Source organism: Lethenteron reissneri, chromosome 25 (genome assembly GCF_015708825.2).
Source record: "Lethenteron reissneri isolate LAM-NWPU_2019-01 chromosome 25, ASM1570882v1, whole genome shotgun sequence".
Lineage (NCBI taxonomy): Eukaryota > Metazoa > Chordata > Hyperoartia > Petromyzontiformes > Petromyzontidae > Lethenteron > Lethenteron reissneri.
Window position 1 is genome coordinate 15,276,829 of NC_083803.1, and position 25,248 is coordinate 15,302,076.

The 25,248-nt window shown below is 51.1% G+C and overlaps 1 protein-coding gene across 1 annotated transcript in view; it reads right to left on the reverse strand.

The window, feature by feature from the left end:
* Window positions 1-364: 364 nt before the first annotated feature.
* SLC25A21 (solute carrier family 25 member 21) overlaps window positions 365-25,248 on the reverse strand; it is a 136,661-nt gene continuing 111,777 nt past the window's right edge. Inside the window, exons 4-10 of the mRNA XM_061559473.1 lie at window positions 23,155-23,221; window positions 21,196-21,255; window positions 19,799-19,906; window positions 17,671-17,835; window positions 10,677-10,858; window positions 8,715-8,767; window positions 365-3,963 (exon numbers count right to left, since the gene is read on the reverse strand). Coding sequence (XP_061415457.1) covers window positions 3,902-3,963; window positions 8,715-8,767; window positions 10,677-10,858; window positions 17,671-17,835; window positions 19,799-19,906; window positions 21,196-21,255; window positions 23,155-23,221 — 697 coding nt within the window. The 3' untranslated portion in view covers window positions 365-3,901. The remainder of the gene's footprint in view (window positions 3,964-8,714; window positions 8,768-10,676; window positions 10,859-17,670; window positions 17,836-19,798; window positions 19,907-21,195; window positions 21,256-23,154; window positions 23,222-25,248) is intronic.

Here is a 25,248-nt window from a genome sequence, read left to right on the forward strand (position 1 = left end):
AATTTGTACCTTAAAGGAAATGGTATCACTTACCACTTTTCATTCCAAAACGCGGCGTCACGTGCCGTGGGACGAAGTGTGGGTACTTCCAGCTCTTCCAAGGCATCAGTAAAAGTGTGGAAGAGTAGGCCAAGTACCCCCCTGGAGGAGTCAGCAGTGGCGTGAGCGAGCAAATTGCAGGGTCGCGCCTGTACCTTGTATTGTAATCATTAATCAAACGGCTCCATTGAAATCCTGAGAAGTGTTGCCAATGCAAGCACAGAGATGCATGCGTTATGACTCTTAAAAAAAAACTCACACAAACGTACTGTGCCGTACGGAAATCAACGTCTCGCCCGAAGTAGCAATGCTAGGACAATTGCAATCGACTTGATTCTGGTATTTTATTAAGATGTTAGGCACTTTATTACTTGAACAGAAATATATTTTTAAAAAACACAATTTTTCACGCAAATCATTTAAATTCCGTCTCATAATTAAACATCCATCATATTCTGAAAAAATATATTGAATATTTCCATTGCATTTTAAAACGATCAAATTACACATTCAGAGTTACGTCCACTGCATTTAGGACTAGGAAGCATGCAATATCAAGTTCACAATTCATATTTTGGTCCAAGGATAATCGGATCGGAGGTTATTTGCCATGACCCACCGACCAACTGCAGGAAAAGATGAACGACTAGGTTAAACACATGAGCACAGTGGCAGAATGGTGGCGCGGTGGTTAGCACACTGTGCTCAGAAATACAGCAGCCCTGAGTTCAATTCCTGGCCACAAGCAACATCAGTGGCGAATATGTGAACCGGTCACGTGACACCCGTTCACTAAACCGCAACTGACCAGCGTGGCGAAGTATGGCAAAATGACCTCTATGACTAACATGGCATGGAAAAGGCCTGGACATGTGTGAAAACGAGCTTCATAGCTCATCGGATTTTCTCCAGGATAAAAAAGATCCTGATTTTAAAATTGACAAAAGAGCTGTATATTATGATTATTATTATCACTACCTGATTGAGGAGCTGTATGTGCATGTAACAAATGAGTTTACAATGGTGAATGTTGCAGCCAAGGTCGTTTTAAGTTGCATAACAAACCAACTCCGACCACCATGAACACTGTGCAAAGAGCCAGTGCGATGAGCTGTTAGCACACGCGCGCACGCGTGTGTAGCGTTTAAAACCTGCTCAACCACCGTAGCTGCCAAAATATTCTACAAGTATAATTATGGGGGGGGGGGGGGGGGGGTGGGGAATATGTATTCTTTTTAAATTTTAGTAACCCGGGACGAATCATCGAAGAGGTGGATGAATGAAATAAAAATTGCCATCGACTACTTTTTGTTGCGGTCGAATCATCGCGAAGGAGGGAAACCCCCCCCCACTCCAAGCCAGCTGATTATGCCGCCGACTTCACCAAGCCACGCCCAGCACCTCCCGCCCAGCGGCACGCGTGCAAATGGAGACGAGACATATCCCCCCCCCTTTCCCTCCCGCCTCCCATCTATTTTCCGCGTTTCACCCGCTTAAGTCGAGCGATCAGCACCGATCATCGGTGGCGTGATCCACCGACGACGAAAGCCGATCGGATATCGCGGCTCACGCAGCCTCCTTCCACGCGACGTTTTGCTCCGGCAAGAACGAAACGGTGGAGGACAAAGGCCCGCTCGAGCAACGCCGGTCACTTCACCGCCGGGTTCCTTTTGATTTGTCTTCTTCACGACTTAAGCGCAGAGCACGAGCGGACACCGCGTTCCAAGATCGAGAAATTCCGCCCCGGCGCGAGGGGAGCGATTTGCGCGTTTTTTCGGGGCGCAAAAAAAATAAGAAGCTCAACAAATCGTGACCGGTTGAGTTCCCGACGGGACATCTCCCAGACGGCGTTCTGCGTGACGGCGAACCAGCAGCTCGCTCCGAAGTGATAGACGGTGCCGTTCAAGGTGGGGGGGGGGGGGGGATTAGAGACTCACGCGCCAACTCTCCACGTGGGATTTCGCGGCCATGCCGACCAGACCCCACCACCCCCACTTCTTAGCTCCGTGCACTCAGAGCCTCTGTCGGGTAAACAGGGGGACGATCTCCGGAACGGCTCCCGACGCCGGGTTGCGGCCTCGTGGGGCGCGAACGACGGACATCGTCACCCAACAACAACCACAACACCACAACACAATCACCGCACAACCACCCACCCCCACCTCCCCATACGGAACCACATGGTAGAGCTGTACCGTGCGACGACGCGTGAGCGCGACATCCCCAGCGCATTCCCGCACAATCTCGACTCTTCAAACGAACTCGAAGGGTTCAGCCAAGCGACGTGGGGGGGGGGGGGGGGCGAGGTTACAAGTCGTCGATTACGGTAGCAGCTGGAGCTGTTGCAGTGTCTCCGAGTTCGCTGTTAATTGCGAGAACCCACTGCCCTGTGGCAGGGGCCGCTAAGCGTGTAGTGCACCGAGTTATTCGGCCGGTCGGATGTCATTGGGCCGTCTGTCCCGCAGCAAATGTCAAGGGGAGCAGATTCGATCGATGCAAAGCATTTATTTTTTAAAAGAAAAAGCAATCACCCACCGTCCTCCCGTCTCTATGCGCGCGTCTGCGATGTGGCGCAAATTTAACGACGGGGAACTGCGTGCCGAGACTTTGACCGACGCGATTCCTTGACCTTGGTGGCTTGTTTAAATAGAAACAAATAAACTTTCGTGAGTATTTTTTTCCCATTTTATTTATATTACCTACGGTAGCTTGTATTCTTGGTTCTTTCGGTAAAGTCACGTAGAAGGGAAATAATAAAATAATATTTATATAAAACAAACAAAAAAATAAACTTTTCTTGCTGTGGATTTCACACCTGATGATGATTGCTTGTGTTGCAGTCGAAACGTCGTGAGGATTTCTATTGTTTTTTTATTGTTTTATATTAATATTATTTTATTATTTCCCTTCTACGTGACTTTACCGAAAGAACCAAGAATATGAATCTTTGCAGTCACGAAAGCTTTAAATCAAAATTTACGGTAGCTTGCTTTGCTATTTTAAACTAAATCTGAATCGTCCCGTGATTTATACATTAAAAGTGTTGGGCATTGACGTAATTTATTCATTTCTTTAGAACTATTTTATTTTCTGTTTGCGTTGGGTTCAATTGTCCGTTCCGCCGCACCTCCGATGAACACGGCCGGCCACGTGCGATGCGAAAGGAAACAGTTCACCGCACGTACGTAACTGTCATTTCGCGTGAAATCGCTCCGAGGCACCTCTATCGAGACGCGAGTTGCGCGGCGTAAAAGATGAAGATGTAACTGCACGCCCGCTCGGCGCAGGGGGTGGGGGGGTGGGCACAGAGGGGCCACGGCGCCAGCGCTGCCAAGAGCGGCCGAGGGGACACACGAAGGAGACGGCTCGTTCCACGCCGCCACCGACGCCACGCCACGCGACGCCCGCTTCAATCGCCGTCCGTCGTAATCTCTCAACCGCATCCGACAGCGGCAACGCGCAGCCTCTATCCGCCGTTGTTCTTCTTCGTCCCTTCGTCCCCCTCCCCCCCATCCCGGAACCTCCGTTTGGCACGGTCGCCTACATAACGGTGCGAAAGACATTTTAATGCACGTGCGTGCGTGCGTACGTACCATTGTTTTTTTTAAGCATTGAAGGACTCGTGGAAGAAAGTGCGCTTATATAATACCGGTTCAATTTTTCATTAATTTCACCGTTGAGCCGCCCCGGTCACGGCGAGCGAGCGAGCGCTCACGCCGGAGTCCGGCGAAGACCCTCGATCCCCCCCTCTCGCCCTTCCTCCCCCGCTCCCGCATTGTCACTGAGCATCGCCAGTGTGCCGGGCGGTGCCAGGCGGTGCTGGGAGGAGGTGGTGGTGGTGGTGGTGGCGGCTTGGTGACCTTCACCAGTTGATCTGGAGCCAGGCGAAGGCGTGCTCGTACACCAGCAGCATCACCGCACCCCCTGCGTGCGAGGCAGGACAGAGGCACATGAGTGTCGTTTGAATCGAACGAAAAATATATATACGTAGAACAAATAGAATTATTACACAATGGAGTGCTAAAACATGTCCGCGTGCTGTGCAGGAGGATCGTTCCTCCGAAACGTAGCCGAGCGCGTCCGTATGTTTTCCATTTAAAGCCCACAGCGTTATTGACGAATGTTGTCGAGTTTGTGGTTTGTGTTTCTTTCAAAAACGACAATAGACCGTGGTTGCGAACTCTAATCCGTGGACCCATTCCTCACTTGGCACTGCCCCCAAGTACATGCGCGTGTCTGAAGGCGGTGTGGTTTGGGCAGGTCGATCTGCAAAATCACTAAATCTCGGACAAAGCAACTGATTGGCTAAATCGCTTGCAACAAATAGTTGGTCCAATTGAGCTGTAGCAAAGATGAAGACGGAGGGCACCATGAGATATACTGCACGGTAGGCGCAGTGTAAATAAAATTTAAACCAATGACGGTGACTACGATAAAAAAACGAGACTTTCCACTACGTTTGGCGGATCGCACGTTAACGGGCACCTACACGTCGTGGCAATGACAGGAAGTATAACGAGGGCTGACCTTTACCGCGCACTTGCGGTGCATGGTTTCCTCCGGCGAGCGCAGGAACGCAGGGAACGCACGCGCACGTGGGCACGGCCCCTCCCGGGCACGGAACGGCGAAACCGAGCATGCGTATTGGAGCAGGGATGAAGAGGCCCTTGCCACGGTCGTCTATGATTGTTAGATGGTCGCTATGGTTCAGGTCACTCTGGCCAACCGGGCTATCCCAACGAAATTACACCTGAAGCCTGAACTCGAGACGGGCGCTGTCACCGGCTGACGGTTCAACTGCGCGAGTTTCAATGTCGCGTTGAAAGAAAGAAAGAAATAAAAAAAACTTGCGGGGCTTTTGAGCAGCCCGATTTTTTTTTTGGGCGGGGGGATATTTGGTTATTTTGAGTCCACAACTTGTCATTGCACGTCGAGAAACATTAGGCGGCGATGTTAATAGCGGACTCGTGTTTGAAGGGGGGGGGGGGGGCTCTTGCCGTCTCGACGCCCGATGAAACATTGCGCCGTGGCAGCGACGGCGCGCTGCTCACGCGCGCTCGCCCAAGATCCATTACAGGCCGCTCCCACAGTGGCAGCGGTCAAGAGACCAGATGTCAAAGAGCTAATGGCATGAGGAGGCGGTATGACTAGAATAATAACGCTCGCGCTCAGTGGTAATCTTGGCACCACGCGAACTCCGGTCATCCTCGAAGTAGCAGCGGCAGCAGCAGCAGCAGCGGCGGCAGCAGCAGCAACGGCAGCAGCAGCGGCAGCAGCAGCGGCGGCAGCAGCAGCAGCAGCGGCGGCAGCAGCAGCAGCGGCGGCAGCAGCAGCAGCGGCAGCAGCAGCGGCAGCAGCAGCGGCGGCAGCAGCGGCAGCAGCAGCAGCAGCGGCAGCGGCAGCAGCAGCAGCAGCAGCGGCAGCGGCAGCGGCAGCGGCAGCAGCAGCGGCAGCGGCTTTTTGGCTGCCCATGGAACAGAGACGGCGGCCACCACATCGCGAGCTTGCAGACGCGCCTCTGAGTCCGTCCGGAATTCCCTTCGTTTCGATATTAGGAAGCCACTGGAGCTGGGCACTTGTCAATAATCGAGAGTGAAAAGTCATTTCTTTAGAACTGCTTTTTGCGTTTAGTTTGATGTCCTTCCCCCGCACCTCCGATTAGCACGGATGGCTACGTACGGTGCGAACGAAGTTTAACGTACGTGCATGGGAAGAGCTTCGCCGAGCCTCTGGACTCTTGTACTGCCGGCTCGATCTTGCTCACTGGTGTACTCTGCTTCCTTCTGCACGTGAAGCCAAACGTCATGCTAATGACTAGTGGGATTGGGAAAAATCGATACACTGCTGGATAAGGGCCTCTCCAACGCTCAATGCTCCGCCCAGACGCCGTGCGGATTGTTACCATCGCAGGAACGTCCATGTCGACGGCGTGGGGGGGGGGGGCAGCTTCATCCAGCAGTGGATTAGGGGGACTCGGGAGCGTGAGTGGAATTTCCTTCCTCTCAGCACCGACTAAACTAAAGTATAAACTTTATTTTTTATTTTACCAGGTCCACTGAGCTATATATCTTCTTGTTCAGCAGCGCCCTGGATACAAATGAGAGCTCAACATAGTGGCCCATCACGTGGAAATGCATAGCAGCCAAATACTCGAAGCGAATGTCGATTCTAAATGATGTCACGCGATTTTGGACGATTTTTGACCCTCCCCCCCCCCTAGTCACACGGCGTCACAAAAAGCCAGACCCCCCCTCAAATATGACGTCACAAAGTTCTGCCCCCCCCCCCTCAAAAAAAAACATGCTTCAAATCGCTTTAAACTATTGTCATTCTAGTGCGTATTTAATGTGGCGCTGCACTCTGATGTTGTTGGAGATAACAATTATTAAAAAGTCTATTTATTAAGTAGAACGTGTTGTCTATATTTATTCAAAGTTGCGAATTTTGATGTGATGTCACATTTCTCCCCCCCCCCCCCCAATCGTCACACATCGTCACAAATGTCTGACCCCCCACCCCCCCTAGGTGCGTGACGTCATTTATGGACGGCCCCATCCTGCATATCAGGCGAGAGAGTTAACATCTCACCACCGATCGCCGTGGAAGCAAACGAGAGGAGCAGCGCTCGGGGTTTTCTCGCCCCGGGGCTCAAACCCAACGCTCCCCCCCCCTCTCTCTCTCCGTCTCTATATCTGCCACCGACACGCAGCACAGAGCGTAGGTGGCGCGTGGGTTTAACGGAGAACCCTTTCGCCTTCCCAGATTTGGCAGGTAATTCCGTTTTATTTAAATATCTCGGCGCAAAAACATTGTCGGCACCGCCATAATCCTTAACTTATGACTAAGCTGTCAGCGGCTTGACAAATGTGCTTTCTGCCGACGCGAATTTCACGCATATTTTTCTGGCTTGCCCGAGTGCTGATTATATACATGTATTGCATTTTAGCAGCGTGCAACAGACCCACAATGCAAAGGGGCGCACGTATATTTTTTCAGCTGACGTTTTGGCTGTTCTCCCCCCCCCCCCCCCCACAGCGAGAGGCTAGTACCTGACGGACACGCATGCACGGTCGTAACGGAGGCCCGCTCACATTCGCTTCTCATTCGAGAGGAAAAAAACGGTTGTGAATGCGAGTATGAAACAAGAAATGAATAGACACACGCACGACCGCGTGGGTTACCGCGTAAGCGTTGCTCGTGGAGACAGAGCGGGGCGCCGCCTTGGCAGGAGGATGTTTGTTTTGCGTAAACGACGGCTTCATTTAGGGGCCATCCATTCAGTACGTACGCATGGAGGGGGGAGGGGTTAACCCAAATGCGTAGCTTGCGTATGGGGGGTCTACTGACAATGTACGCATAGGAAACGGGGGGAGGGGGTGAAGCCTCAATAATAATGTGTCTACATTGGCCTTCAAATGAGTTAGATAGTCCGGCGGTGGACTATCTGTTTGCTTAAACACGTTAATATTATTCATCCTTGATCGTTTCTGCGTGGATTCAATATCTGCCGTTCTATAGGATTCGGGGGGGGGGGTGCGTCAGGCGAACGTACGCAGGTGGGGGGGGGGGGGTATAAAAAGTCCGCGTGCGTACAGGGAGAGAGGGGGAGGGCTCAAGTTTTGACAGCTTTTTGCGTGCCCACTAAATGGATGGCCCCTCAAGGGTTGCCGGCGGTGTGTTCGGTGTGACGGCATGGCACGTTGCGGCCTCCCCCGTAACCGAACGATCCAGGAGACAGGAACAAACACGTTGCCGACGCGTTCTGGCACGGCGTGAGCCGCGACTACCGCTCAATGCCAGCTACCACTTCGGATGACATCTCTGCGAATGCTGTTTTCTTTATTTATTTTTTTTAAATCGTATTCTCATCTCTTCGCACGAATCAAGAGATGAATCTCAACCCATCATCAATCCACCGACCGATTTGAAGGGCCTCGCCCACGCCTCGTCGGTCACGGGGTATTTTTAAATCCTTTATATTAAGTTCACTTGCTTGCTTGCTTGCGCGCTTACGACCGTGCAAATCTTTCTGTCGTTTTTTAACCCACTTCCCGTGATCCAATCGAGCTGACATTTTGCACACAGACTCGTTGCGCGTGACAATTTATTTGTGAAATTTTTTTTCCATAACTTTAAACTTTTTAGGAATTTTTTTAATATTTAATTACCAATTGCTTAATGGTGGCAGGCAATCATCTGACCCATAGGTGGCAGCCATCTCAAGCCAGAGGACGAGAGGACTCTAGCCGCCACGCATATAAAGGATTTATAGTGAAAAACTTTGTTTTTACGGGTTAATTTTTTGTTGTTGTTGTCGTTGTTGTCACCATACGTTCACAGCTAAACCGCTGTGGAAAGCTCGAAGTGCAGCTTCCCAGTCTTCTTTTTCTTGTGTCGTATAAGCTGCCGATGTCCAGCAACAAACCATAACCTCACGTTCAGCTGGTCAAGCCGGAGAAGCAGCGGAGAGTTTAACCATCGCCCAGATGTCTCCCTCGTGTATGTGGGTCGGGGAATTGCGTCGCTGTGCGTTGTAGCGTCTCTTCCGGGTGACCAGAGGGCCACACGGACTCCGCGTCCACAGCCATGGTCGGTGCAGCGGACGCGATTGAGGTTGAACCGCGAGCCGCTGTGATGACAAAGCCACGCTGGGGCAGGATGGGCCGCTCGCTTACCTGGCCCGAGTCGCATGACCTTTGGCAGCAGTCCCTTGTACAAGGCGAAGTACCTGCGCAGAGGGCAAGAAGCAACGATAAGCGAGTGCAGACGAAGGTAATGGTGGAAAGTGTCTCAAAATTCGTGGTTATGTGTGATTTTTTTCCCACCCGTTCGAGTTAGGGCCAGACATCGGTCAGAATCTTTATGTACACTGGACGAATCCGATGAGCTATGAAGCTCTATTTAACACAATTGTCCAGGAGCATATTTTTCTCTCTCACAGATATGGAGCCAGTAGTATCCCAGATGCGAATGCGGATATGCCTTACGTGGTTGGTCCAGGGCAGAAACGCGATGCAAGGGGTTATAAGTCAGGATCGTCATCACCGAATCACAGTGGAGATACATCTGTATGTTGACCTTCTTTCGCACCGTACGTAGCCAACCGTGATAACCGAAGGTGCTATTTGGAGGTGTGTGTTCTCTTATCCACGTGTTCCTCTTCCTGTCCCACAGTGTAACTCCAAGCGTTGCACCGTTGCGTGATACTTTGCGCGCTATTGAGCGAATTAAAAATTGAACCATTTAAAAGCAATAACTGCCATCTTAGTTCGTTGAATTAATGCGTTGCACGCAATGATTGCTTATAACAGCTTTGACATCCTGTCTCCTGAATCTGGCCCTAAGGATAAAAAAACACTGGGTACAATAACATTTGATTCAATTGGAAAATTAAATTTTGAATTTTTTTTCTCTCCAAACGTGAAGTAAAACAATCCGGCTAAATCAGATCACAATATCTGATCCGCGCCAGGCAAAACCAGCACGTTCAAAGACCCATATATACTCGCGAAGCAAAAAAAAAACAAGTGCACTACAGCCTAATATAAAGTTACTAGCTAAACATAAATTTTCAAATTCATACAAATCAAATTACTTTCTATTTATTGATATGCTAGAATCATTTATGCACTATTAGGCCCAGGGGTCTGAGACGGGATATTCATATATAAAACAATTGTTCTATGTGGCAGACGCAGCTACTGCGGCTGTAATGGTTAGTTCCGTACGTGGGACTTGCAATGCAATGTTTGCGAGCAGTGGCGTGACGGCATTGCAGGGCTTGCGCCTTTACCGTTTAGACCGGGGGGGGGGGGGGGGGGGGTTCGGAGCCACGCGCGGCTCTTTAAGGAAACTCGCTGCTTCGTGACACGTTACTCATTAAGGAACCACCGCCGTCTCGTATTCACCACACTGTGCATTGCGGCTCTGCAAATATTGAGCGGTTTTTTGTTTATTGTTTTACGGCATTCGAAAAAATTGTGCTCTGCTTGTTATTTTGGTTGCCGACCGCTGGTTTAGAGTTTGATGCCATCTGCCCCCCCCACCCCCGCACCGCATCCATTTACCTTCCAAAATCTCCAACTGTTGACCCTACTTAGGACATATCCTACCAGGGCATCACTCCATTTCCCCCGCTGAATATGTTCTGGGCCGCCGGTAAAGCGGGTGCCACGTGACGAACACGACGTGGCACTGAACTAAGCTCTCAACTAAAGTATATATTTTTTTATTTTATCACATAAGGCCCACTACAGAGCTCGTTTTCAGAAGCGACATGGCCACAAATATCGCCTCAACGCAGTGGCTTACCACGTGGACATTTCGAGCAGCACGAATACTCGAAACGCGCGACGTTGATTCTAGATGTGGAGGGGTGGAATAACCGGAGGACTCGGAGACAAATTCACGCGACCAAAGGAAGAGAGACACGCCAAACAACTCCGAATATAACGCAGGCGTCAGGATCGGGATCGAATACACGACCTCCTGCGTAACCACGCGAGGTAGTTAACATCTCACAGCCCACCGCGGCGCGACGTTTCTTCAATGTTCTGACATACCGAGCCGGAAAATCCTCCAATGACGAATTCGCGAAGCAGCCGTCAATCTGCGGGCGCTCGCTCGCTCGCTCTTACCCTTCCTCCCTGTACACCGTGGCGATGGTGCCCATGCAGGTGCGGTATTTGGTTTCCCCGGGCACCGGCTGGGGGCCCTGGATGCGGCTCTTGGCCACGTCGAAGGGGATGTTGATGACCGAGCCCAGAGTCCCCGCCAGGAAGCCGATGAAGACCTTCCGCAGGAACTCAAGCTTCGAGTCCTGGCGGGGCGATGGGGGTGGGGAACGAACGGTGGCGATATCACGCTCCTCCAATCGTGTGCGTGTGTGTACGAGCGGTGTGTACGAGCGTGCACCTGGCCTGGCACAGGCGCCGAGGTGACATCACCGCCACGTCGTGCACGAGTGCGTCTGTGCACGTACCAGTGCTGGGGAACCAGAGTTCGATTCCCGCTCACGGCCACCAACACCGGTGACGATTATCTTTACCTGGGCCTCCTCTAGGTCGACTCAGCCTCAAAGGAGTATCCTGGTGCGGTGTGTAAACATCGTCACTGGGGGAGACAAAAGCGGCCGGGCGTGGTGCAGGCCACCCACCCCCTCCCGTGCCTTAATAGGTACTTTCCCCAACAGTCTGTTAAGGCTGTACAGGGGAACTTAGTCTTTGGTGTAGTGGTTCGTGCATTGTGCATTGAATCCAGTAACCAGAGTTCGAGTCCGAGACGTGGCAACCATCACTCGGGAGCGATATCTGAACTGGTCGTGGGCCTCCCTAAAGTTAACTCGGCATTAAATGAGTACACGTTGCACCGTGGAGACTGCTAACCCTTCACCAAACCGCACTGCGCAGTGTGGGTGACTAATCGCGCGTGACTTGCAGTCGACGCTTAAGACGCAGCGAGCTTCAATTCCGCACTCGTGATGAAAACTAAAAAGTCACGGAAGCGTGTCCAGCGTCGGCACGAACATGGGAAGGTTACCAATTGAATGCATCATCTGAAGGGGAGTTGTGTGGAATTGTGAGCCGAGTTGTTTGCAACACAGAGACAAAGATTCCCCCGTGTAGCTTTAACAGACTGTTGGGGCAAGTGGTGTCAGCGAGCAGCAGCAGCACCGATTTGAAGTTTCGCCGGGCACGCCACGCCAGGACGTCTTTGTCTCCCCAGTGGCGATAGTTTACGCATCGCACCAGGAACTCAATATGAGGACGAGTCGACGACCTCGGTGGGGGGGGGGGGGGGGGCGAGGAGCGTGAGCCTGGAGTCGAACTCGGGTCGCCGGGTTCGGGGCACAGCGCGCTGGACCCTACGCCGCCACGCACGTGCGTTCCTGCAGACAAGTCCCGGTCACGGGATGTACGGAGGAGAATAGCGCACGAACAAGTGGTTGAATGCAGCCCGCGCGTCGTGTTTTCAGTTTGATTCATTGTCAGCGGGGAGGCTTTGGCTGCACATTTAGCTCCGAACTTTGCGCACTCTCTGCCACGGCTATTGACGGCTTGCGTTCGAATTCAAATCGATAGGTCCAGTTGCATTTGGAGACAGTGCAGAACTCTCTCCTAAGCAGATACAAGTTATTGATTTTGCTAGCCGCTGTGTTAATGACACTTCAGTTTCAGGAAGGTCTGAAACGTTGACAGTAATAGCCTCGCTTTAAAAGGGGGAAAGCCTTTTTTTAAAGTCTAGAATTACACATCGAAATGATAACATCAGTTGCAATCTCCATTTTACTTATTAAAGGCTAATATCCTTTACAGAATGGAATGAAATGGCCTGGTCCACCAAGTGTATTTGTTTTCAAAGTTTCAGCTCCCCCCCCCCAACCACCTCCTCCTTAACCCAGTGAAACCGAACTGCCGTGAAGGGCTTAACAAAGGCCGCCATACGCGCGGAGACCACATTCGCTGATGTTTTGTAGAAATATGCTACCAACTGGTTTTTATTATTTGCCAATTCTGCCCGGCTAGTTAGAAACCACGCAGAGGAATGTTGTGCAGTTTGACAGAGGGACCACTATAAAGGCGGAGCGAAACGCGCGCACTGTATAATGACGCGTCGCGCCAAACATCTGAGTTACTTTAAATAAGTAACATTTGCATGAACCCAGCGGTTAAATGAATTCTGGCGCCGTCACATGTTATTCCATTGACAAACCACACTTCGTGGTACGGGAACATTTGTTCCTCCCTGGGTTGCCACGTCCCCGCCAGAGAAACGTCCAATTTCCAGCACTCGTCTGCGACAACCAATGGAGCGAGACGAGCACCGCACCGAGTCTTGTTTTGAGTACGGGCACATCACATCATCATCATTATCATCACCATCACCATCATCACCATCATCATCACCATCATCATCGCCATCAGCCATGGTCAAGCCACTGCCGGATAAAGAGGCCTCGCTCTAACCCAGACGTCGCATATCTCGCGAATGCTGCGATGTTTTTTGTACGTGGACACGTTTTGTTTCATTTGGACCACGGTGATTGGTGTTCATCGGGTAAGTATTTTTTATTTTTGGGGGGGGGGAGGGTGTATGGCAATTGCATTTGAAACGTAAACATTGCGCGCGATTCCGCGAGCGCTTAATCACGTCCCAAAACCGCTCGACTTATCCCCATAGCAATACGCCGAATAAATACACAATACATGCACAATAAACAATAAATGTCGGTTATGTATTTTCCACTCATTCTCCTCTGCTGCCCCCACGGTCTGTAACTCCTTTGCCGCAGCCGTCTGTGCTGTCGACCTTGCAGGGTTAAGAACTTCCTCCCCTCCCCTCTGCCAATGAGTGACTGCTTCTAAAAGAAAACATGCCCCTCTTGTTTCTGTAACAGCGACTGAAGATGCACCACTGTGGCTGAGAGATGTTAACTACCTCGCCTGGTATACAGGAGGTCGTGGGTTCGATCCCGACCCTGATGCCTGCTGCTGTATATTTGGAGTTTGCATGTTCTGTCGTTCTCCAGGACCTCTGGTTTTTGCCCTCGACATTTAGGAACATGCGTTAAGATTATTTGACTGCTATAAATTTCCACATGATAAGCTACTTCGTTCAGCTATCATTTGTGGCCAGGTCGCTTCTCAAAAAAAGCTACATAGCTCAGTGGGCCTGGCCCGGTAAAATAAAAAAAAATGTTTAATAGTTTTATAGTTTATTTTTGCTATACATATATATCCAAGCGATCCATGTATTGTGTTGTCCCACCAACTTTGTACGAGGAACGGACTGGCAAAGGGAGCGGAGAGATGAAGACTGGAAGAGGCTGCACAGAGAAACGGCGTCTGTTTTCTCAGGGGGCGGCGACGGGGAGAGGAGGGCGGGGCTTCGGAGTTGGGGGTGGCCACGTAAGTCACGTGGTTGACTGGAAGCTTGAGCTGATTTAGATATGCAGCACAGCACCGTATGCACGCATGTCACGTGGCTCTGTCTGCTGATTTTTAACTCACGGATGGGGTGAAGTCAGACGGGCGAAGCAGCGACACAGTGGTCCCCACGCTGCACTACAAACCCAGCCTACCTTGGTTCGATTCCCCGAACACCGGCTAACATCAGTGGCGAGCGATATCTGAACCGGTCCCTAACCCTTCACGAACCCCACCCCCCACCACTGACCCCACTAGTTAGTGACACGGCATGGGGAGGACGGACTTGGTCCGGCAGTGGATGGCATGGCAAGACACATTGCAGGTGTAATCTCAGGGAGCTCACATCATCGGGCGCCACGTGTCAATAATGGACCGCTGAGCGCGTGTGATGTTCAACCCCGAGCATGCCTGTAAGCAAGTGCTGTGGCCGTGGTCCAAAGAGGCACGCACTTTTAATGAAGCGAAGGGCAGAGGTATTTCTCGGCTTCATTGTTGGATGACAAACATCCCGTGCAGTTCAATACTGCCATCTAGTAACCGTCGAGCCTGACATACTGGATTTCGGGATGACCGAAAAAAAGTCTGTGACTTGTTCGGGAACAAAAAAAACGAAGCTGAAATGTTAAAGGCGGAGTGAGATTTGAAAATTGGTTTGCAATTAAAAGGTTTAAAAGTCTGCAGTCTACCCGTTTCAGTGGTATGCCACTGTACATCCGCGATATACATTACACGCGACAATCAGCCTACAGCGCACAAAAGACAAAGATCCCCCGTGCAACCTTCAGAGACGTTTGGGGCAAGTGCGGCACGTCTCACGAGGCGGCGGAGTGGGTCAACAACAGCACAAGAACACGCCTGGCCGCGTTTGTCTCTTCGGCGCTGACGTTTTACACCCCCCCCCCCCCCACCAGGAGGTCCTCATCTGAGTCAACCCAGTGGAGGGCCCAGAACCGGTTCATATAATTCGCCGTCGTGATCGGGAATCGAGATCGGGTGCGCAGGGTTCGTCGCCTGGTGCGATAGCCATCACCAAGCCGCTCCCTAGATCCGTGATGGTTGGTGATGGGAGATCCGTGATGGTTGGTGATGGGAGATCCGTGATGGTTGGTGATGGGAGTTCCGTGATGGTTGATGATGGGAGATCCGTGATGGTTGGTGATGGGAGTTCCGTGATGGTTGATGATGGGGGATCTGTGATCCTTGGTGATGGTGGGATCCATGATGGGGGATTGATGATGGTTGATGATGGGGGGGGGGGGGTAAAGCATACGACCACACATCTCCAGACTCGGTGGGAGCTGCCTCGGTTTTCCGTGCGGGGTTTGCAAAACCAGAAGTACCACTTCGAGGGCCGCGTGCTCAGCACACCGTACAGTCAACACGTGGCTCTCGTCACTGTACAAAGCAAATGCAATTCAGGTGCCGCGTTTGTTTCGCCGGACAAATCTCTCCACCGCCCCCCACTCGCTACCCCCCACCCCCGTAGCCGCCCGCCTCTTTTGGATGTTAACTACCTCGCCTGGTGTACAGGAGGTCGTGCACGGGTTCGATCCCGACCCTGACGCCTGCTGCTGTATATTTGGAGTTTGCGTGTCTTTCTCTCATCGCCATGATCATCGCGGTGGCTGGGAGATGTTAACTACCTTCGCCTGGTATGCAGGAGGTCGTGCACTGGGTTCGATCCCGACCCTGACGTCTGCTGCTGTATATTTGGAGTTTGCGTGTCGTTCTCTCATCGCCATGATCATCGCGGTGGCTGGGAGATGTTAACTACCTCGCCTGGTATGCAGGAGGTCGTGGATTCGAACCCGACGCGTCCTGTATATTTGGAGTTTGGTGTCTGTCTCTCTCTCTCTCCGTGGTGGCGTGGATTTTTCTCCGGGTCCTCCGGTTTTTCCCTGCACGTTTAGAAACATGCGCTTAGGGTGTTCAGCTGCTCTGCATTTCCACACAGTGAGCCACTTCATTGAGCTATCATTTGTGGCCAGGTCGCTTCTGAAAAAGAGCTGCATAGCTCTGTGGGTACTGAGCTGGTACAATATAAAATAGTTTAGTACAGCACACCAATACACAACCGATGTGCTGTACTAGTGACGAATTGGCCACGTTCTGTTTACGTCACAACCCTTGCTAGTTGGCTGTGTCGGGTGGTGGCGGGTTTTAACCACACATTTATAATTGACGCGATCTAACTCAAAACACCTCCTCTATTTTGGATGATACTGGTCGCGCAAACCTACGTGTTAAACTAAATAAAATAGTTTAGTTTGTTTTCTGTGAATTGCTCGCGGAATCGGCCGCTCGCACACAAAGACAAAGATACTCCCGTATAGCGTAAACAGACTGTTGGGGCAAGTGCAGCAAGCGAGTCGCACCTATGAAGGCCGCACAGCACGCGAGGTGGTGGGTGGCCAGCACAATACTAGGCCGGCCGTCTGTGTTCTCCCCAGCAGGAGACTGTTTACACCATCTCACCAGGCTACCCATTTGAGGTTGAGTCGACCTAAGGGAGGCTCAGGACCAGTTGAGATTATCGTCACTTGTCCGGGAGCTGGAATCGAACTCGGGTCACCACACACACACGCGCACACACACCGGGCGCAAGTGTTTACCTAAATGCACGACCCCGTGTGTGATGATTTCGCGGTTTGTTCTCTGCACGCTCCGCTGTCAAAACACGGGTGGAGGTGGGGGCCCCAGCGTCTCGCCCACGGTGCCTGTGCAGACACCACGAGAGGTCGAGAGGACCAAGGCCCACGGGTGGGCCTGGACGCGGCCCACGACTTCAATTCATCGGGCCCACCTACTGCCACTTCGACCCGAAAAATAATGATGGTCATCCGTCACTGCATCGAGCATGTTAGCCGCACTAATCAGGCGCTGGAGGGCAATATATTTTTTTTTACCTGGCCACACATTAATGTATCGTGAGTGTAAAGATGAACACATCGATTACATTAAGATGTTTATTTGTTGTGGTAGTTTTCCCAATTTCTGTGAATTGTGCAATAGGCGCCACGTAACGAGATTGAAGATCTATTCGCATATTGAACAGCATTGCAACTCCTTATGTTAGTGGACGGCTCACGAAAGTGGATATCCCAGAGCTACGTCTCAGTTTCCCTTCAAGTGGCAACGCTAGTCAAACTAACATGTCAATTCCTCAAGGCTGGAACTTAGCCAAATTCGTTTAAGATACAAGTGTAATGTTACAAGATTGTGCGTGTATGCATGTGTGCAGTTATTGGTAACCAGGCTAAGGACCATCTTACTCACGATACTTGAGGACCACAGTTGAATATTATCAAACTCATCTGCCTGGATTTGAACCACTGATCTCTGCAGGGCCAGCTCAGCGCTGTCACCTCTGAGCTCATCTGATTTCTCCAGTCTAAAATCAAGTTTCTGACTCTGACCACCTAGTAAAGAAATCAATTTAAACAGACGGATCGAAGAATGGACGCCGTCACCTGTTAGCAGGAGCGATGCTTTCAGATGCGCTTCCACGTCCATCTGGAATGCTCTTCCTTCCGATATTAGGAAGCCATTGGGCGCTATGCCCTTTTAAATAAATGAAAACGACCTTCTTTAGATCTACTTTTTTTGCGTTTAGTTTGTTGTCCATCCCCCTGCACCGCAGATTACCACGGTTGGCTACGCACGGGTGCGAAAGAAGTTCATACGCTCGCGCACGAGTACATACCTGACTGCAGGGGACGATGTCCTTGACGTTGTGGTAGAAGCCAAAGTAGATCATGTTGAAGACTCCGTGTCGGCCTAGGGTCGCTGTCAAGCCCTTGTTGAGGCCTCGCGACCCAAACCCGTCGCGCCGAACGATTTCTCTCGCGGTCGCCCACGTCGATGGTTGCTGTGCACGCAGACGCGGGACGGGGGGAGGGGGGAGAACTCCACTGAAATGATAACTCGATGAAAAAATTGCAGACGATTTGAGTCATTCGCGTTCAAGCGATTCATCGTTACTTCTTCGGTAACATTTATGACCGGAAACTTAGCTTTCGATTTAAAGCTTTCGTGACTGCAGGGATTCATATTCTTGGTTCTTTCGGTAAAGTCACGTATTATTTTATTATTTCCCTTCTACGTGACTTTATCGAAAGAACCAAGAATAGCAAACTTAACTGTTTTTTTATTTTACCAGGTAAGGCCCACTGAGCTGTATAGCTCTTTTTCAGAAGCGACCTGGCCACAAATGATGGCTCATTCAAGTGGCTTATCAAGTCGAAACGTATAGCAGCCAAATACTCTGAACGCGCATTTCTAAATGTGAAGGGAAAACATTGGAGGGCCCGCAAAAAATCCACACGATCACAGGGAATCATACAAATATACGTGCATCAGGGTCGTGATCGAACCCGTGACCTCCTGTACACCAGGCGAGGTAGTTGACATCTCGCCACCGTGGCGAGATGCTAACGTTGCCTGGTGGCAGAATTGATATACGGACACTTCTTGAACCATTAAGTAGCGAACACGCCCTTAAGAAGTCAAAAGGGTTTGGCACTTCAAGAACGTGTCAATTCAAACCTTTTCAATTGTTAACTTTCTTACACTGTCCCTGTCAGGGTCCCCAAGTGTAACTTGCAATCACCAACTACAATTCGGTTAACCTCTCTGCCCTCCTCTCTCTCTCTGCTCTGAAGAAGGCCCATTGCCCAAAACGTCAGCCCATGATATATATATATTATTTTTGTTACAAGGCAGAGTTGATGAACGTAGCAATATATTGATCTGTGCTTGTGCAGCAAGTGGCAATGTATTCTCTGAATGTGTTGCTGGATTATTATTATTAGACTGTACGTGCAGACATTTTCGCCGATCCACTGCTGGACGAGGGCCTCTCCACGCCATGTGGGGGTCATGGGGGCGCGGTTCATTTTGAGCATACTTCATCATGCTGGTCGGTGCATTGTTGGTTAAGATGGGGGAGCATAGCTGTTGGGGAGCACAGTACAGTACAACTACTGTGTTATTTGTTTTCTGCAGAGCCCTCTATTGACACCTTTTGTAGGCATGATGGTCGCCCATCCAAGCACCATCCAGCCTTAACCCCTGCTTAGCTTTCGAGATTTGAACATATCCGGTGCATTCTGGGAAATGTGGTCATAGGCAATCACTGTACAGTATAACCAAAAATTGCATTCGATAAAAATGCGTTTATGTTGAACTTCTTACGCACCGCACGTAGCCAACAGTGCTGGGGGCAGGCAACTTTGTGGGCCAGTGTGATGAGACAAAGATCCCCCGTATAGCCTTAACAGACTGTTGGGGCAAGTGCTGTTCGCGAGCACCAATGAAGGCCGCAACGGTACACGAGGGAGTGGGTGGCCAGCACCACGCCCGACCACCTTTGTCTCCCCAGTGGCGATATTTACACACCGCACCAGGTACTCATTTGAGGCTGAGTCAACCTAGGGGAGGCCCAGGACCGGTTCAGATAATCGTCACCGGTGTTGGCCATGAGCGGGAATTGAACCCGGGTCGCCGGGTTCGTAGTGCAGCGTAGCTGTAACCGCTCACACAACAACAACCGCCATTCGCCACTAAGTGGCGGTGACGTCACCAAGACGCTTGTGCCAGGCTATGTGTACCTTGAGGCCACGTGAAGTGTCGAACGCCCGCTGGCAGGAGTCACGGGGCAGACCCAGGTGCCACAAAGATAAAGATCCCCCATATAGCCTCAACAGACTGTAGGGGCAAGTACTGTTAGCGAGCACCTTCCAGGTGCCACACACACTCACTCACACACACTCACACACACACAGAGAGGTGAACGCAAGTTGCGCAACCTTTGGCGGTCCCCATTGCCTCACCTCTGTGAACGTCGTTCTCTGAGCTTGCAGGTTCACCTTGACCACCTCGAAAGGGTTGATTACGATGGCCTCGGTGAGACCCGAGCCCAGCCCGGCGAGCGTGTACACCTTGAGATGAGCGCACGCACACACGCACACACCGTCGCGTCGCGGTTAGCACACTCGACTTGCAGAAGTTGCAAGCCCAGAGGTCACCGATAAGATCTCCCACAGCGGCATGTTTCTTAACTCCCCTCCCAAGACAAAGATCCCCCGTATAGCCTTAAGCGTCGTTAGCGAGTAGCACCTATGAAGGTCGGCACTGTGGCACACGAGGGGGTGGGTGGCCAGCACCACGCCCGGCCTCCTTTGTCTCCCCAGTGGCGACGTTTACACATCGCATTTGGTACTCATTCGAGGCTGATTCGACCTAGGGGAGGTCCAGGACCAGCCCACAGCTGGATTTAAGGCTTCCCCGATGAGTGTGTATGCATGTTGAACTTATTTCGCACCATATGTAGCCAACTGTGCTTATCGGAGGTGCGGGGGAAGGACAACAAACTATACACAAAACGCTATTATAGAGTAATGAGTTTTCAGTCTGGATTTAGAAGTGCATAGCTCCAGTGGCTTCCTAATATCGGAAGGAAGAGCGTTCCAGACGGCCGCAGAAGCGTATCTGAAAGGGCGCGATGCGGTGGCCGACTTTGTTCGATGGCTAGCAGCCAAAATAGCGTCAGTCACGGAGGTTGTTTGACCATGCGTCACCACGCGAGCCAAGAGAGGGGTTGGTTGAGTGTTCAAGAGAGGGTAGGAAGGGGGTCCCAGGACCAGTTGGGATATCGCTCGCCACTCAATGTCAGCAGCGGCAGGGAATTTTAACTCTCCAGGGTCCGTAACGCAGTGCGCTAACCACTGCGCCACCACTCCGACCATATTTACTGTGGAATTTCTGACATAATCAAACGAACGCTCGACTTTACTGCCCTTTCAAAATGAATGCCTTACACCGGAGTCAATACGTACAGTATCCCCTCGTTATTTGCTATATGCTCGTGAAGAGCATCTTTCGCGGATAATGATATTCGCCGACGGAAAACCTATATTTTATCTCATCATTTTAACTCAACGCGTTCCCTCTCGCGCGGATGAGTTCCAGATGCGATTCACGGATAGCCAATATAACCGCGGACGGCACGTTCGCGAACAACGAGGGAACACTGCGTGAGACATCGGTGGGCATGCCACCGGCCACGAAAAGTGCTGACGCAACACGCCAGCAGGCGAATTACTTCACGCGTCGCGGGGCCCCTCCCGGCATTCTTTGCGACCAGCAGCAGCAGCAATAAAAAAAAGAACGGTAGAGAGAGAGAGAGAAAGAAAAAAAAACAGTCGCGACGTGAAGAGTCTTCACTTACCATCCCCGCGGAGACAGGAGTGAGGTTAAGCAGCTTCTTATATTGCTCAAAGGTGAAGAACTGAGAAGAGGAGTGGGTTGGGGTGGTGGGGGGGGGGGGGGGGGGCATTGGGGGCAAGCGCAATTCATCGAAATGTCAACGAGGGCTGAAAGGTGCGCATAAATTACCCGCACAATCACGCAAAACCGAGGGCCCTTCACGCCGCCGCTCTAACGTGGCACCACCAAAGGTCCCCCGTGTAGCCCGATAACAGACTGCGAGGGCAAGTGCTGCAGGATGGACGAACCGCGTGGCCACTGTTCGTGGTTTCCCCAGCACATCGCCATCGTCAGTGTGCAAACACACGCAGCAACAACAACAACAGCAACAAAGATGCCCCGTATAGCCTTGACAGACTGTTGGGGCAAGTGCTGTTAGCGAGGTCCTATGAAGGCCGGCACGGCACACGGCGCGGGTGGGTTGCCAAAACCACGCCCGCCCGCCTTTGTCTTCCCAGCGACGAGGAGTACATATATTATTTGGTTATTTCGGTAAAGTCACGTAGATACGAAACTAATAATAAAAAATGAAGTGAATAAAAATAAAAATGATAAAAAATGTAATTAAATTTAGAGGCTGAGTCGACCGAGGGGAGGCCCAGGGCCGGTTCAGATATCCGTCACCGGTGTTGGCCGTGAGCGGGAATCGAACTCGGGTGGGCGGGCGGGCGGGCGGGCAGGCTCGCAACGCAGTGCGCTAACCACTGCGCCACCGCTCCGCGTCAACGCGCCAGGGCGTTCCAGTGAGAGAAAGAGAGGCGCATCCGTAATTCTGTAACGCGCATCAATAAACTCGACGCATTCGTGACAGACTCGCTGCCATGACAAGGGCAACGTCTAAACATGACGGCTGACGTTGCGGGCAATGGGCCTTCATCTTGTAAAGAAGGCCGGAATGTCGCCTATTTTATACGTCTTTTCTTTTACCGCAGTGTAATTGATTTTATTTGTAATTTGTGCTTGCGTACCACTGCCGACGCAGCATCACAAACAATGTTTTTTTCAGAATGTTGCAACGTGCACCGGGTGTCACTTTTTTGGCGCAAATATCGCGGTGGATGTGGGGGATGATCCTCGTAATCCCGCTGCTTGTGAGCGTGTTTAAACAAATGTCTCCGGATGTGGCTCCTGGATGGCAGGCGTATCACGTGGTCAGAGGTGGCGGCACCCTTGCACAACTGCACATTTGAAGAGCAAGTGGTCGTCGTTTAGATTATTGGGCCTTTCGGTAAAGTCACGTAGATAGGTTCAAAGAAAAATAACAAAAAATAACAAAAAAATTACGACGCTTGTGTTGCGATCGAAACGTCGTAGTTTTTTTTGTAATTTTCTTCGAACCTATCTACGTAACTTTACCGAAAGACCCAGGAATATGAATTCCTGCAATCACGAAAGCTTTAAGTCAAGATTTGGCCGTCGTTTGTTTTGTTTGAGCCCTGAGGGTGTACAGGCGAGTGAAATGTATCGACGAATGAAGCTACCGTGTCGGTTTTCACGTTTCTCATGTTCTGCCGCACGTTGTCCGACGTTTTGCGCTGCGAGCTTCTCCAGGAACCGAATTAGGTGAATTCAGTCGATTCAGTTCGTGAAGAAGCTATCCACGCGTGGAGCGAAACGTCGGACGCGTGGCGGATGACACCTGTTTGAATCGTGGGTGGAATGGCTGAAGCTGCGACGGTGTGTTTGTGGTGATGACAGCAAGTGGGTCGGCCCTGTTGAAGAGTGAACTGAATTAAGCAATTTCACGCGGCATCGCGGGCACAACCAAACAGTCGCGCGCGCACGCACATTCCGCTCCCCATATCAAAACAAACGGCTTTGAAATCAAATATGTATTTTAAAAAGGCATGATGCGATGCAGATCTCCTTTAATTCACGGCGGAGTGAAATATCGCGAGACGCGTTTAGTTTTTTTTCGTACCTTGACCGCTCGCTTTGGTGTCTCGGCTAAAACGGGCGGCAGTATCCCCTTGTAGAAGGACAGCGGCCTGATTTGCAATAAAACATCAAGAGTGCAAACATACCATCCGACACAGGGATGGCGGGGGTGGGGGGCGAGACAAAAACCCACACAGAAGACAACATACTGGTCAAGTCCTTTCTTTTTTACAAATATGAAAAGCAGTTAACGACGACTTCAAGTGTCAAACGAGGCCTCCTCCTCCTCGGCGTGTCTCGCTACTGCTTGGAAGCTGCGCGTTCTTCATGCCACCTCGGTACAAAACATCAACAACAACGGGGGGGGACGGCGAACCAACGCACCCTGTGCAGCGATTCTAAAGCAAATATGAGAGAATACACATCGCCACGCAAGTTTAACATAGCACGCGGGCAACGCGAATGCGTCAGTGATAGGCACCGAATATGCCGGGCTTGAGTTGAAGAGCAACCGGGGGGGGGAGGGGGGAAGGGGGGGGGGTCGAGCATTTAAAAACAAAATGTAATCGGTCATCATCACCGGTCATGGTTAATCCACCGCTGGATGAAGGCCTCCGCAAGCGGTCGTAAATCTTTGTTTTTTATTGCACTGCGATGCAATGGAAGATCAATGTGGTTCATGCAAACAGGCTGACTGCGTCGCTCCGTCTCCGCTAACGCGACGCCTTCTGTGCCTCCCTTGGCTGCCCACTCCTTTGTTTGTCTTTTGGTTTCACATTAACTTACTTTGTGCGAGTAAATTACAATAAAAAAACTCCATTCAAATGCATTTAGGAAGCTCATGAATTCACCGACACCGTCTTTATTCGTCGATGGGAGGAGCGGTGGCGCGGTGGTTAGCGCACTGCGATCTGAAGCCAACCAGCGGAGTTCGCTTCCCGCCCACGGCTAACATCCGCTGGCGAGTCGTAATCCGAACGGGGTCCACTGACGGACGCCGTTCGGATCACGAGCGTAAGAATAGATGTCAGGCACTAAATACATCGATGCATGGTGACGCAGAGTAAATCAACGAACTCGCGCCGCTTGAATCGGGTGACTCATTGAGCAGACACAACGGGACACGGCGCACGGCAGCGGTGCGTTGACGTTGTCACATTATGCTCGCTGCTCACAAGATGTTTCGTGGCCACTGCAGTGCGGCCTAATGGGAACAAGACATCAGCGGGGGTGGTGGTGGTGGTGGTGGGCGGTGGTGATACTCACACAAACAGCACACGCCATTGACAGGTACGGCCACGTCTGCGAGCACCTATTAAGGGCAGGCAACTTACGACGTGGTGGTGATGGGGCCAGCGTCATTAATTCACGGCTAACGTCTTGAATTGAGCGTGTCGTCGTCGTTGTTATTTCATGCTACTCAATATAATCCGACGCTTATTTTAGGCCAAGTCAACCTAAGCGCACCCCACACCAGATACGAATACCCGAATTCACATTTAAAACTAATTTCTTTACAGCTGCTTTGTGTGTTTCGTTTGTTGTCCTTCACCCGATTAGCGCGGTTGGCCTACGCACGGTGTGAAACAAGTTCAAGGTGCATACATACATACAGGCCCAGCTGACAAACACGCCATATATGGTACCGCACGAAGCGCGAACCATATCGTTTGAACATAGATCAGAGACACACACACACACACTTGTCTCATTCTCCACGATGGACATTCACACACACACACAGACGACGAGAGAGAGAACCCGAAAAAAAAACACAACTCAAGGGGGTCACGGGCTTTTTTTTTTTGGTTGTTGTGAATTAAACCGTTCACAGTTGGAAAGTACAAAACAGTGTGAACGATAACTCAGGAGGTTAGGGCTAACTGTGTGTACACAATTTAGCCGAGGCCCACATGCCGCGTGTCCACATGAGCTAATGCGGCCACAAAGCCGTTTCCTTCCCTTATTTATTTATTTCGTAAAGGGCTATCGATCCAGCGCGCCGTTAAGTACACTTGCAGCTGATTAGCATGGATTACTGCGCTCAAGGGCTTGGCAATACCCCCACTGCGGTCGGGGCCCGGTGCTGTGGGGAAATGCTCGGCCACAAGGTCTGTAACAATTACCATAATCACAC